General features: G+C 40.6%; 2 protein-coding genes across 4 annotated transcripts; one reads left to right on the forward strand and one right to left on the reverse strand.

Annotated features, from left to right (window-relative positions):
• Positions 1-684: 684 nt before the first annotated feature.
• On the forward strand, positions 685-3865 carry cryba1l1 (crystallin, beta A1, like 1). Its single transcript, XM_017473430.3, has 6 exons — positions 685-821; positions 1546-1628; positions 1720-1838; positions 1975-2116; positions 3089-3231; positions 3381-3865. Exons 2-6 carry the CDS (start codon positions 1554-1556, stop codon positions 3526-3528), a joined length of 627 nt encoding a protein of 208 aa, XP_017328919.1. The 5' UTR covers positions 685-821; positions 1546-1553; the 3' UTR covers positions 3529-3865.
• An 870-nt stretch (positions 3866-4735) lies between these two features.
• On the reverse strand, positions 4736-13642 carry LOC124625976 (uncharacterized). 3 transcript variants are annotated; one of them, XM_047157320.2, is made up of 6 exons: positions 13390-13642; positions 12982-13071; positions 11388-11950; positions 8651-10190; positions 6039-6385; positions 4736-5235 (listed from the first exon to the last, which is right to left on the reverse strand). In XM_047157320.2, exons 2-5 carry the CDS (start codon positions 13067-13069, stop codon positions 6066-6068), a joined length of 2511 nt encoding a protein of 836 aa, XP_047013276.1. In that variant the 5' UTR covers positions 13070-13071; positions 13390-13642; the 3' UTR covers positions 4736-5235; positions 6039-6065. The 3 variants fall into 3 exon arrangements, with proteins under 3 accessions (XP_047013276.1, XP_017328910.1, XP_017328912.1); XM_017473421.3 differs by having other exon boundaries at positions 10725-11950; XM_017473423.3 differs by lacking the exon at positions 6039-6385 and having other exon boundaries at positions 10725-11950.
• Between the last annotated feature and the right edge of the window lie 1387 nt (positions 13643-15029).

Here is a 15029-nt window from a genome sequence, read left to right on the forward strand (position 1 = left end):
AGGTGTCCAGCTTGTTTAGAAAAGGGGTTCTTCAAGGGTTCTTCAAAAAGGTCCTTTGTATATATAGTTAAGGTTGCTTAGATTCCTACAATGGTTATAGTTAAGCTAGAGATTGGGAAACACTCTTTGTACAGAACCTCTGCAGGTTCACCGAGAGGGATATCCGGAGAACCCATAGGCCAAACGGTTCTAAATCGAACCTTTTTTTCTAGGAGAGTTCTGTATCGTCAAATTTTCTGTTTTTGACTGAGTAGAATATATGACCAGACATGTATGAGCCACGTCTATCAGTTCTCTCTCGATTGATACCTGTATCCGTATACACTTGCTTCAGCCGAACCATCAGTTCACTTTTCATCTCTGTCCTACCTAAAACCTCCAAACACACACACCCACCCACCCACCCACACACACACACACACACACACACACACCAGGCGGTACACTGCACTGTTCATTTTTAAATCCGTGTTACTTTGGAGCTCTTTGTGTCGTGGGCAGGAGTGCTGACCCGAGAGAACGTCCTTTTGTGCGCCCGCTTTTTTACACACCCTCTCTTCTATTCACCTCACTCATAATGCTATGTTAAAGGGCTCCTACCCAATGCAACCACACACACACACACTTCTATAGTAAATGTGCTGAGCTGGTAGCAATGCTGTGGCTGTGCGCGCACGCCGCGGGACCGCGCACGCACACACATCACTGAGCAGAGGTCCTGCGCGCGCTCCCGGAGCTCTGTATAAAACCGGTGCGCCAGGCGCTCCGAAAACTCCACGCGAGTCAGGCGTTCAGGCGTGAGGTGTGACTGAAAAACAACGGTAAGAGTGCCAAATAACTTCACACACCTAAATTAATCTTGATGTGCAACATATCAAATTAACAGCACGTGCAACAACAAACAATAGCTTTGGTCACGTGACTTCCTTTATAGCACACGTATAATAAACGACTACAATTAATTTTGAACCGTATGAAGCTACTTCACAGTTTCTCTGCTATTTTTGCACCTTAACTCGTAGGTCGTTTCAATAATAGAGTGCTTTTTATTATTATTATTATTATTATTATTATTATTATTATTATTATTATTATTATAATTATTATTATTATTATTAAAAATAATTAATTAATTGAAGAACTTTCTATTCACTAACTTTTAACAAACTTGATCTTCATATGCATCCTCCGTACATTTCCTTGTTGTTGGAGTGGTACCTTTATCTTTATCTTTCACTTGGAAAATTTAGATATAGTGTCCCTTTAAAAATGATTAAAAGGTACCTAATTGAACTGTAAAGCTTTAAAGCTTTACACTACACACACCTTTCTAGGGAAAACATACACACGAAAGGTACAAAAGTTGTTTCATGCTTGGGCGTGCAACAGTTGAAATCCCTTTTTCTGAGTGCTTCATTTGTCATTCTGAGCAATTGGAGCCTGTTATTTATTCACATTACAGTACTACGAGTACTGATAGAATAAATACACAGAAACGTAACCTTAACATCATGACCATTGCTTCCTTCTCTGCTTTATCCTCAGGAATAAAGATGTACCGATTCAGGCGATCCAACATGATGTATCCCATGATGCACTCTGGCATGGGCATGGCTCCATTCTTTAAGGTAAAAGAAGTGTCAGTATAACCAAATAGAACTAAGCACGGCACATAGACGCAGGTGTACACCTCTGATCTTTGTGTTGGTGGTCCTGCAGGTGACCGTGTTCGAGCAGGAGCACTTCCAGGGCAAGTGTCAGGAGTTCACTTCAGAGTGCTGCAACATCCAGCAGTGCGGCTTCGACAACATCCGTTCCATCCGCGTGGAGAGTGGAGCGTAAGTGTGTGTCTGCATGCGCTCAGTACATTATGATTTACTTGATCGCCTGTAGTAAGACATATGGGACACCATTATAATGTATGTGTAGATTGATGTATTGGAGCACTAACGAACTGGCTCTTGCTTTCCTCAGCTGGGTGGGTTATGAGCATCATGATTTCCAGGGACAGCAGTTTGTCCTGGAGAGAGGCGAATACCCTCACTGGGACTCCTACTGCGGAAACCTGGCCTACCACGTCGAGAGATTTATGTCCTTCAGGCCCATCTTCTGTGCTGTGAGTATTTCTGTCTCCATATGCTACATGCATGTGCGTCAAGAAGTCTGGATACACCACTATACCCACTCTCATACAAGACAGACAAATACGATAATAATAATAATAATAATAATAATAATAATAATAATAATGTTATAGCAAAGATTATTATTATTATTCAAGAAATTCTTTTGCTTTATGTTTCAAAACTGTTACTGGTATTCAAATAGCAAAGTCTACACTCCTAACATGATATCAGTTCAGTTAGTCTAGTTCTGTCTGATAACATCTTTACTTTACTCTATATGGCTATATTTCAGTCGCATATACAGTATATGTCAACATTTTTGCCTCTCCCCATGCAAATTGTGTATGCACATTGTGTATGTTTTAAAATGATGTTTTACATACCTGTAAAACAGCTCCTGGTACTCACCTTTAATCCATAATATATGTGAAACAAGTTTTAGTACCTCTACTGTAGGTTTTGTACATCATGGCTCCTAAACTATTTACATATTACAGGAAAAAATAAAAAAAATAAAACAGAGCTCTCAGAGCCCTGATGAATTAATCACAGATTCATTATTTACGAGCATATTCCTTACAACTCGAATACTGATGATATCAGGCAAATATGTACGATCATATTAATTAATACATACCATTAAATTGGTTCCTGAACTTTTTCATCCACAAAACCATCAGTTGCATTGATTTCCAGACATTTTGTATCACATGAACAGAAGGTTTAGGTGTTTTATTTAAATGTGCAGTTAGGCTGAGCTTGAAATTAGGAAAAGGAACGACTTTCTACAGAAAACCAGGGTGAGAGTACCTTAAAAATGACCCCGTTTAAGTTAAACAGATCAATTAACTATAATAACGGGATTATAATTGGGTTTTTAGTGATCCCCTCTGTCAGGTACGAGCTTTGATAAGGGGTGTGTGTGTGTGTGTGTGTGTAAAACTCTGCCTTTGTGTCCTCAGGCTCACCAGAGCAGCCGCATGATGATCTATGAGAAGGAAAACTTCCTGGGTCGTTGTACGGAGCTGTGTGATGACTACCCCTCTCTGCAGGCTATGGGCTGGTGCGGCATAAGAGTGGGCTCCATGCATGTGCAGTGTGGCGCGTGAGTTCAAGCCCAGAACACACACACACACACACACAGCAAACTTACAATCTTTACCATGCATTTTCAATGGAGGCACTAAGCTCTGTAACTCTCTCTCATACTCAATGCTTTTGTGTGTGTGTGTGTGTGTGTGTGTGTGTGTGTAGTTTTGTGTGTTACGAGTTCCCAGGCTACAGGGGCAGGCAGTACATCATGGAGTGTGAGAAGCACAATGGAGACTACCAGCACTGGAAGAACTGGGGCTCCCACAGTCAGACTCCTCAGATCCAGTCCATCCGTAGGATCCAGCATTAACAGGGCAGCTTCTACCCCCCACACACACACAGCACTGACCACTCAGCCTCCCACCACACACACACACCTTACACACTCCTTGTTAACAGCAGTAACACACTACTGTACCACACACACACACACACTGTACAGCCATCCTGTCCTAAACGCTTTCTTGTCCGGTGCTAAACAATGCCTCCTGTGGTGCTCTACCTGCGCTCAACACATACTCATCAAAGTCAGCAAGGCCACGCCCCTGTGAGGTGATTGGGCAAGAGCAGCTCAGGTGCGATGTGTAGCAGGAGCGTAAATCATTGTGAACCAAAAAAATGCATAATAAAACATGTGTTCACTTCAAGATTACTGCGTGTATGTGTGTGTGACTGTGCACAGCATTAGCACAAACAAATGTAAACACAATAAACTATACTGAATATTTTTGTTCACACATTCAAATTCGAGCATATTTATGTCAATGATTATCTGATTATTAAAGAGATCACTTAAACTGCATACTACAATATATACACAATACAACTTATATATACATAAATATATAGAAACTGTTCATAGCCTGTTGAGTCACTTGCTGCGATTCTCCACAGTAGATACAGCATTTCTGTCATCTTCAGTCTTCCTGGTGCTGTACTTTTAGTTAAAAAAACAGGGGGTGCTGGATCAGGTGCTATTTTATAAGGTGGCAAACAATAACGGTGGAAACCATGTATCAGTGGAAGCTATCGTTTCATTAATCTTTTTTTCCCCCTCAGTAACTGAAGTTAAGTTGCAGGCTCTGAATAAAGCCCAAAGAGTTTTCATAGTATTAGATCACTTAATTGAATTATTGCCAGAATCATTTGGTTCTCTCTCCCTCTGATTGGTTTGTTCTTTCTTTCCCTCTGGTTCTCTCCCTGGCTCTCGCTCACGCTCTCGCTCTCTCTCTCTCTCTCTCTCTCTCTCTCTCTCTCTCTCTCTCTCTCTCACTTACTCAACCTAGTTTTTGTGTTTTTGACACTGCTAACAGCCAGGTAAACTCTGATGGTTCAAGCCACTTCCATACCTCCAGAAAGGAGGTTCCGGGAAGCTAAATTCCCAGGCTGAGTTGCTATATATCCTTTCAGATCCTCTTTCTGTTTGACTAAATTGTGCAAAAATGGGCTTGGCTTAAATCATTAGCTCATATTGTGCCATTTTACACTCCCCATATATCTCAACACAAACACAGACAAATTACAAATCAATAGTTTAATCTTAAACACAACAAAATCTTACAAACAATGGATAAACTGCTGAACGCTAAGAAAATGTGTGCTTCGTAGTTTTAAGATTATAGTCACATAAACAGTGGTGCAACAGACACTAACAGTCACATGTAGAAGTCCTGGCTTAAAGCTTGATGTTAAACATAATAAACTAAACTGTCCTCGCCCGCAAAAGTCCAAAATGATTAAACCGGCCATACAAATCTTTGCACCTTGTCCAGTCTCATTCTGCCACTACAGTCTTAAAAGGAAACCAGATGGAATAAAGGGACTTGTTCAGCAGATCTGACTTAAAACAAATAAAACTTTAACCTTTTTGTGTGATTACAGACATGACGTGAAGTCCAACATCTAACCTCAGGTGTGGCGAACCTGACTGATATGTAAAAACATGCAGGACTTGATTTCTATACCTGTTCCCTCCATTAACTCTCATCACAGCAGATCTGTGGAGTGTATGGCGGTCCTGTTGTATGAAAACAAAAGAACAATTCAGTGAATCACGATCAGATGCATACTGTATATACCTAGTATAAAGTGACTTGCATAAGTAGTGTTACAACCTGCAACTGACAAGGACTTAATTGGGATTATATTTCATGAATCTACACAAAATAACCCAAAATCATTTAGTTCTTCTGGAAAGATAAATTGTTAAAAATAAGTATTCAGAGCCCTGACCTCAACCCTGTTGAACACCTGTGGAACGCTGACTGCACCCCAGACCTCCTCACTTGACATCCGTGCCTGACCTCACTAATGCTCTTGTGGCTGAATGAACACAAATCCCCACAGCCATGCTCCAAAATCTAGTCGAAAGCCTTCCCAGAAGAGTGGAGGTTATTATAATAGCAAAGGAGGGACTGACACAGTCTTAATGAGCATGGTTTTGGAATGGGCACATACTAGGATGGGTGTGTTGGTCAGGTGTCCACATACTTTTGGCCATATAGTGCATTTTTAGTCAATTTTATCAGCGAGTTAGTATATGGTCCGGAGTTTATTGCCCCCTAGTGGAATGTGGAATAACAGAGACTAGATCCCTTTCCAATCTTTCAATTCAATTAAGGCCTACAAGATAATTTAACTTTAGATGCTGATTTTAATTAACACATGGACCAAATGAAACTAATTATCTTGGTGGGCTGAATTAGAACCTTTATGGGGCCCACAGGCCATAAGCTTGACACGTCTGATCCAAATGTATCTTTATGTATGAAATGTACTGGACAAAGAAACTTCTCTTTCCAGCACTAAAATGAACCTTACTGGAACAGCAGAAGTTATTCCGCATGGCTAATCTGGTTCTAGACCAAGCACATCAATCTCGACATCTTCTTCCACATCATCCTCCTCCTCCTCCTCAGTGCTCAGATCCACCCCCAAGATCACAGTCGACACAGCAGGTAGCGCAGAGTTTAGGCTGGACACCTCCAGCACATCCACATCTTCGTCTTCATCCACAGAACTCCCTGCCAACTGCAGCAAGTCTTTTGTAGATGTGTGTGGGCCGAGGAGCTCTTGGCAAGCTTGCGTGTGTGAGAGTCGTGCGGTAGACGTGAGCCCAGGCGCATATCCTATGTCCAAAGTTAAGTCGGCCATTTTGTGCATGGTGCCTTGGGTAAAAATTGAGGGTGCAAAAATAAATAAATAAAATAAAATAAAAATAAACAGTTCGATAATCCAATTAAAAAGCTGCATCTCTCATCCAAGTATGTGTAAAATGAGTTGTGTAGATGGCATTGTGTATATAAGGCTGAATGATTAAAACATACTAATGTAACGTAATATGCATCAGTATTACGTTCTTGACTCCTGGCCAGGTGAGTTTGATGATACTCGTCTACAAAATACATTTCTGACACCAAAAAGCAGGAAAAAATGAAATACATCATCTCCTTCCAATCATAGTTTTTCCGACAACACAATTTCTGAGAAAAGTGTACTGTCGCATACTTTATCAGGATATCCGGATTATTTTTGTCATATTGCCCAGTCTGAATATGAATGGGCAGGGCTCTACAATCTCTTTTAGGAGCACTTGTGCTTCTAATTACAAAAATTTGGGGGCACAGTCAAAAATATAGGAGCACGGTTGAAGTTATTTTGAATTTTAGAGATGGTAACATTAATATGTCACAATATAACACACAAGTAGGCATGAGCAAACTTGAGCTTGTCAATTATGACAGAATGTAGGAACATAGTATGAGCCATGACAAATAAATTTACCTTCTAATAAACTAAATGTAATATTTTCAGTTAATTTTACAGGCTGTATGCAAAAAAACAACAACAGCAACAACCGTTAACCTGTTCCACCTTGTAAACAAATGCAATAAATCTCAAATGTTCAGTCTTTGAAGTCTGCTCCTCTTAAATATATTTAAAGCTACACTATTAGACATTTTCCACTGTCATGGTTCTGGGCTGGAGTCAGTTCTCAAACCGCTCTGTCTATATTGTGTATATATCTGAATAATCTCATATAGGATGTGATTGGGTGAGTTAATTTACCTGTCAGATGTAAAGCGCTTTAGTGTAATGGTGTTCATTAGGGATGCACCGATCTGGATTTTTACAACCGATACCGATCCAGATACCAATCTTTTCTTGTGTAAGCTTTAATCAGGAGGTCTGTCTTAAACAGTTAAATGTAAACTCTCTGCTCATGTTCACTTTTAATTGAATTAAAATAATAGCAATGAAAAATACTGTTGGTTAATTGATAAACAAACAAGCATAAAATATTTATTTTTTAAATATCTTAAACAATAAAGAGTCCTAATTAAAAGTAGACTAACACAAAAATTATCCATATTAGGAAAAAGGCTAATAGCCTTCTAAGGAAATAGCGAACTAAGCTTAATGTCAAATTGATATTAAGTGCAACCCATAGGGTAATTAAACATTATTTAATTTCTCATTTTATTTATATTTTATGACGTTATTGTAATATCTATTTTTTATATTAAATTATTTATAACTAAGCACATTTTCTGTCTTTACATTTTATTAGTTTTATTTTTGTTTGTTTATCAGTTGTTCCTTTTAGATAGGTTCCCTAGTATGGTGTTGCCATGTCTGCTGATAATATTATTTGGGGGGTTAAAATTCAAAACATGGAAACTGGAGTTGACTTTTCTAGTGACATCTGGCAACCCTGAGTTTAAATGAAGTGAACGCACTGTCTATTAGAGTGCTGAAGAGAGTGAAGGAGAGCGGCAGTGTACTGTATGTTTACAAACTGAACAGTTGCTACTCTTGTTTATGATTGGGGAGGAATTATTTAATAAAGAATTTTGAATTAAAACCCACTTTGTAGCGTTAACATTATTATTAATTTACCACTGTGTCTACACCAGCAGGTTGCAGGTGCAGGTCATTTTGAGGGATCAATAAAAGATGGCGGTTTGAGAGAAGCAGATGATGTACAGAGTTACTCTCGTCATCATAATGGCTTCTCTGCAGTATTTACACACTTGTTCGGTTGACCGAGGTGATGAAAATCAGTGTGAAAGTAACTTATGCGGTGTAGATGTAATATAACACAGCAAATAAACTGTAATATAACACAGGAAATAGTTTTTCTTACAAACGTTCTTACAGTGTTTCACACCAAACACCGTTGAATGGGAACAAAACAGAGAGTAGGTACTGAAGTGACACGAGAGGATTTGGGGATACGTCAAACTACCATCCTTCTGTGGTTTAGATGAAAAGGCAGTTATGTGGGTTTGTTGTTTTACACTTCATAACTAATTTGCATGAAAATGAAAATGTTTTCAGAATTTATATTTATAAATATATGGCCACCTATTGCTTTTTTTTTTTTTTTTACAAAAATGCGCCCGGATTTGTTGGATGGGAGTTCCTCTTACCTGCATTTGAAGGTAGATTCAGCCGGAAAGGCCTCAGTCCATTGGCCATTCTTTCTTCGTCCTCATGCCTCTGGCTCGCTTCTACTACACTGCTTCTTCTCGCCTGCCCATCTCCATTAACTGCTATTCTCCCTTCGTCTGCTGGCTTCTGCATCTCTCCCAGATGACCTTGCAAACTGTTTTCAACAGGAAGTCTTTCTTTATGATTGACCAATCTCCCATTTCCAACCTTATTTTCCTCATATATTCCAACACTCTCATTTGCGCTTACATCCTCTTCCTCACTTTGGAGCTGTAGAAGCATTCTCACCTTCTCCATAGCTGAAGAAGCTATCTCAATACAGTTTCCTCCTATTTGGCTCTTTACAGATGACTGACAAGCCTGATAACCATTAGATATATGCTTTGTCTCTTCATGATCTTCTCCAACATTCTTCTTCCTCTTACCACCACCATGAATTGTTGGTCTTCCTTTTTGGGGACTCTTCTTACTTTCATAAAAACCATCCATTCGGTGACTTCTATTTTCAACACTCCTTTTCCTTCTACCTAATCTGTTCACTTCTTGTCTCTTCTGTCTTGCACCTGCTTGTCTTTCTTTGCTGCAAGCTTTTGTAGCGCTATATTTGTTGTTTTTGTCCAAGTTATTGACTCCACTTTTGTTCACACATGCTTCAGATTGCCCGAGATCATCCCTTTGTCCCTTCTTCTTTGTGTCAGCGCCCTGTTTTTCTATGCCCTTCGTCTTAACCGGGGTTTGGAGGCTAATTAAGGCCGTTTCCAGTTTTCTCTTCTGGCTCCGAGTCAACCTTCGGTTTTCAAACTGTTGCATAATGTTCTGATCTGTGGATGGTTTCTGCACTTCTGCCGCATGTATTTGGCCATCCCGGCCATTGGTGTTCTCCGCTACTGATGGGTTCACCATGGGTGTAAATTGTGGTTGAGTGCTCAGTGTACTTGAGGTGTATAAAAAGTTTGCTTGTGGTTTTTGATGGTGTAGGTGTGGGTTGTGAGGTTGTAGCTGTGAATATGTTTTAGGAGTGTTCTTCCATGGATCTGTGCTGGGGTCTGATTTGTCACTGCTCTGATTTGTCAATGTCTCATCTCCCAAATCTAAACCACAGCAACCAACTTGCTGCTCAAAGGTCATCAGAAAGTGATCGAGTATATCACAGAGTTCACCTTCCAGATGCTGCTTTGGATCTGTGGGTTTTACGGAATGACTGTTGGGATACATGGCCTTTAAAATGGGTGGATCACTGGAAGTTGTGGAACTCGTGAGGTCCTGTTGATTGGTTTGATTGTCTTCTGGTGGTAGAAAATGGAGGCCTGTCACGAGGTCATCTAGGAATGTGTCAATGGACTGAACGGGCTCCATCTGAGCAGCTGGTGTGGGGGTCACCGTGTGTAACAGGTCAAGTTCTGTAGTATCCACAGTGCCCAGTTCAGTTGGCATCATCGATGAGAAACTGCGCGAAGCAGGAAGAAGTGGGCGTAAACGAGGACAGCCTCTTGGCCTGCGACTGTGTGGAGGGTCATTCTGATAAAAAGAGATGCGTTAGTTAAGAATGCAGATTGTTTATACAAGAAAACTCTATGGCTGTGTAATATAGCATTTCAACCGGACAGTACAGCATAGTATAATCATTAATCCAAATTCACAACCATCCATACTCTGGTCTAGTGTCTATGAGCAATTCCCTTATACACACACCTGTGAGGTTATTCTGTGGAGACCCTTTAGTTAACAATAAACATAAACATAAACCCTAGGTCCTAAATCTTACAGCCATATTAGGCTGTATAGGTTGGCCAAGTGTTGGACCAGTATTAGGAAGAGACTAGGTAGATTTTGTACAATGGTCTGGATTTCTAGTTCCATCCATATATCCCTATTCATTAGCCTGCCAAGAAAGTTACCCAAATTTAGCATGAAGACTTCAACAACCAAATGTAGGATAACCAATCTCTTGCTGCATTGCCTGGTAGAAATGGATAAGCTGACTTACAAAATGGAAAGTGGTCTCCAGTTATATCACCAGTTCCTGAGCTTAAGGTGTTTTAAGACACCTACCTGCACCTCACTGCCTGCAATTGTGCCTGTCTTGCCTCTTTGCCTTTGCCTGCCTCTTCCTCTTGCCTCTCCTGCCTCCACCAATGCCTCTCTGACTTGCCGTCTCCGGAACACTCTCATTGGATTCTTCCCTGTTGATCTGGTTTCCAGCATTCTGCCAACTCTACCCCCACCCTGACCCCACCATGCTAACCTTGCCACCAAACCCCACCTTTCTATGCGCCTTTTCCTCATTCCTCCTCTTCCTCCTATCCATTTTGGCCATTCTCTCACTGACACTCCACCTGTTGACCTTGCTCTTGCTGTTTTACCCACTTGCTCGTCTCTGGCCTCTTCCCTTGCACAGCCCTGTCCTCTTCTCTCTATATTTTGAGAGTTGGTGGAACCCAGAAAGTAGCTAATGAAACCAGGTATGTTTCCTTCAAACCGTGTTAGATCATTTATAGCATCAGCTCCAGCAGCTGGCACAACCACTGACTGGTCCAAAAAGGAATTATGAGGGTGGGGAGTGACAGAAGTGGAAGGTTGGTGTTGTGAGGTTTCCAAGGAATACAAGTAGATTTGGGACACACAGGCAGATTCACAAACTGTGTGGCAGTCTCCTGTCTCAGGGGCTTTGGCTAACATATCACAAGTGGTCAATTTCCTTTCTGGACAGACTACCTGCAATGCTAATGCCGGATCATGGATATCCATGTAACCGAGAAGCTCCTGATTGGTTGAGCATGTCGACTGGTCAATCAGACAGACAGTCTGGATGCTTTGATGCTCTGAGCATGCTAGATCTGTTTGTGCACTTCTCTCATCTGTTTCTCTCCCACACTCGGTCTGTGTACTGCTCTCTCTTATCTTCTCTTTCTCTCCTCCACTGCCCTCTTCCATTCTTCTGGTCATCCTATCATCCCACTCTCTGGCATCCACCTCTTTCTCTACCTCTTGGTCAGGATCTTTTCTTCTTCCCACTTTTCCTCCATGTCTCTCTTCTTCTTGCCACTGAGGTACCTCGATGCCCAATGTTTGTGCAGCTGAGAGGACCTGCTCTCTGTTCTCATGTAACTGACCTGAGTAGAGCAGACTAACCAGGCTGAGCAGCGTGCAGGCATCCACAGCCTGGAGCTCAATTAGCCGTCTCTGCCCAGTCATGGGTACTGGCATGGAGGATAGAGTGCCGTAGAGCCTAGGACTGAAGGCAGACAGCACACAGCTGTGTACTGGCACTGACACACCTAGAGAACGAGATAGCAAGACACATGACAATTTTGCAGTTTAGAGTGATGACACACATATATACCCAACCCCCCCTCCCCCGTCCACTTTATTAGGAATACCTGTACAATCATGCAGTTATCTAACCAGCCAATCGTGGCAGCCATGCAGGTGTTCCTAATAAAGTGGACAGTCAGTGTATACAGTATCTCACAAAAACCCCTCACATTTTTGTAAATATTTGATTATATCTTTTCATGTGACAACACTGAAGAAATGACACTTTGATACAAGGTAAAGTAGTGAGTGTACAGCTTGGGTAACAGTGTAAATTTGCGGTCCCCTCAAAATAACTAAACACACAGCCATTAATGTCTAAACCACTGGCCACAAAAGTGACTACATCAAATGTGTCCTACATCAAATGTGCATGGGTGAGAGACAAATAAATCATTAAAACATGAATAAAAATCTCTACAGCACTTAGAAAACAGCATTTTGCACGCACTTCCTTGAAATATAATCACTGTGCTACTTCAGTAATTAATTTTTTACCTAAACGTCCTTTCCTTTTTTGAGTCTTCCATTATAGCATAATGCAGTTATTACAAGCTAGCGTGTCTTATGCAACCAAATATTAAGTGTTAGTTACATCAACACTATCGGTTCCAATACTACTGCTGACCTAAATAAAAAAAAGGTGGTCTGCCACCAAAGGTGCCATGTTCTATGTTGTTTAACAAAATCTAGATGTAAATATCAGGAAATGAAAGCTGACATTCTGATCTTTAGTCTCATATTCATCTTTGGTCTCAAACCCAAAAGTCTTCAGTGTGTAACAGAAACAAAAACTTTGGCCTTTCTGTTCCAATACTTTTAGGGGAGACTGCATATCAGTTTACCATATGCAGTAACTCACAAAAGTGAGTCCACCCCTCACATTTATGTAAATATTTGATTATATCTTTTCATGTGACAACAATGAAGAAATTACACTTTGCTACAATGTAAAGTAGTGAGTGTACAGCTTGTGTGTTTGTGTGTGTCCCACCTTGAGTTTGTAGGACAGTGTCACAGAACTCATCCCTGTTCTGCTGCTTCTGCAACTGTCTCAGAAGCAATGTCTCAAACTGCAGCATTTCTGCATTTCAGACACATATGAGCCGTTAAGTGACAGGAAAAGTAACAGAGCAGATGAGAAGTTCTGAAAAGTTAAAGCCATACTAGGAGTGGTCACACTGCATGCATGCATGCATGTGTAGTATGACAGTCCATAGGATGGCTTTAACTTTTCATGCATGCATGCATGCATGCTTTGCACGTTTAAGCAGAAACAGATGATTAAGTCAGTCTGGAAACCGCGACTACTAACCAAGCCAAATTAACCCAAACTCTGTCCCAGCTGACCAGTTACCACCAATGTACAACTCAGTTTTACTCAATAAAACACCATCCTAACCTTTTTAGCCTTCCTCCGACTCCTGTAAACCACGAACCCCCGGCGTGTTTCGATCACATCAGGCGGTAAACACACCGCAAACGTATCCTGCCCGATGTTTTCGGTGTACTGCGTGTTGCTAATGCTTACAAGTGTCGCGCGCATCTCTGCAGCTCCGAGCTCCTCTCACTCACGCGCTACAGACCGACACCGCGCGTGCGAAGAAGTTTCTCTATGGAAACGTCTCTAATGAACACCGTGACTGTGTGTCATTAGCATAAAACCCTTAATTAGCGTGTATACAATTTATAATCATGTGTGTATCATAGTTGGTGTGTGATTTCCATCTAACCGAACAATAAAAGTCCAGAAGATACTCGAGTAATGTCCAGTGTGTTATGTTTACCATGATGTGCACCGTTTGTTTATGTATTTATGTGTTTAAAACAGGCTTGAGAGTTATATTGTCGGTTGATGTTTTATTGACCGTTTTAATAGGGATTATTTCACTCATTTATCACTAAAGTACGGAAGCCCTAAGCGGCCACGCATTATTTATTTATTTTTTTCTGTTGTTTTCTCGTGATCTAGACAAAAAGTTAATTGTGATCTCGACATAACAAAAAGGCGTTTTCTCCTGACTTCGATTTAATTTTCTTGTAATCTTGACATAACCAAAAGCTGTTTTTTCACTTTGTAATTTCATCCTGAGAAAATCTGATGCTTTGTGAATGGGACTGGTGTTTAATGCACGTTGGCATCTTCGCCATCATAAATGTAATAATTGGCCGGTATAGAGATGGACTTTATCTCCGCATTGAGAGAGAGAGAGAGAGAGAGAGAGAGAGAGAACGTCCCCCTTCTCAAGTGTCTAGAAGTCGTCAGTCCTGCAGGGATGAGGTATTTTTGTAGGCCACCCCGGAATTTAGCATCACTCTGAATCCGTCGATAAAAAAAAAGCCAATAGGATTTTTCCCCCCATTGGCTTTTTTCGATTATTGCAGAAAATACACTCTGTTGACCAACAAAAGTTTATGATTCTTACATGTTTCGTTCATTAAGATGAGATTAATAAGATTTTGAAGCCTATACACTCGCCAGAACTAAAAAGCTAATGTTATGTTGCTATAAACGAACTACACCACGGTCGCATGATTTCAACGTCACCACCACTACAATTCCGACAACTCTTTCAATCTTTATTAACAAACAAACAAACAAACAAAAACATACAATCGAAAAATACTATAAATCGATAGCTCTACAAGTTTGAAAGTTTGAATTGGAATAGTTTGCGGGTGTGAGTATAAACACAACGAGGCTGTAGTAGAGGAGTTTTCCTGTTCGGTGTGATGACGTTTAATGTCCTCGACAACATTTAGCCACTTGTTAACAACCGTCTTTTTCAAAGTCCCGTAAACGCTTGTAAAATTAAAAATTAAAAAATCCTGGGTGGGGTATTACTGGTGTATTTTATGGCGTAGTATAAAACATGAACATATCTTGAGCTTGTGTTAACCATAGACCTTATTTCAGGCATTTAACAAAAACAAACAAACAAACAACAACAACAACAAAAAACATTCAAAAACCCCATTGATTTCGGGATGTCCAGTATAGAGGAAAATTAAGTCGAGATCGCAAGAAAACAGCAGAATTTT

This window comes from Ictalurus punctatus, chromosome 8 (assembly GCF_001660625.3).
Source record: "Ictalurus punctatus breed USDA103 chromosome 8, Coco_2.0, whole genome shotgun sequence".
Lineage (NCBI taxonomy): Eukaryota > Metazoa > Chordata > Actinopteri > Siluriformes > Ictaluridae > Ictalurus > Ictalurus punctatus.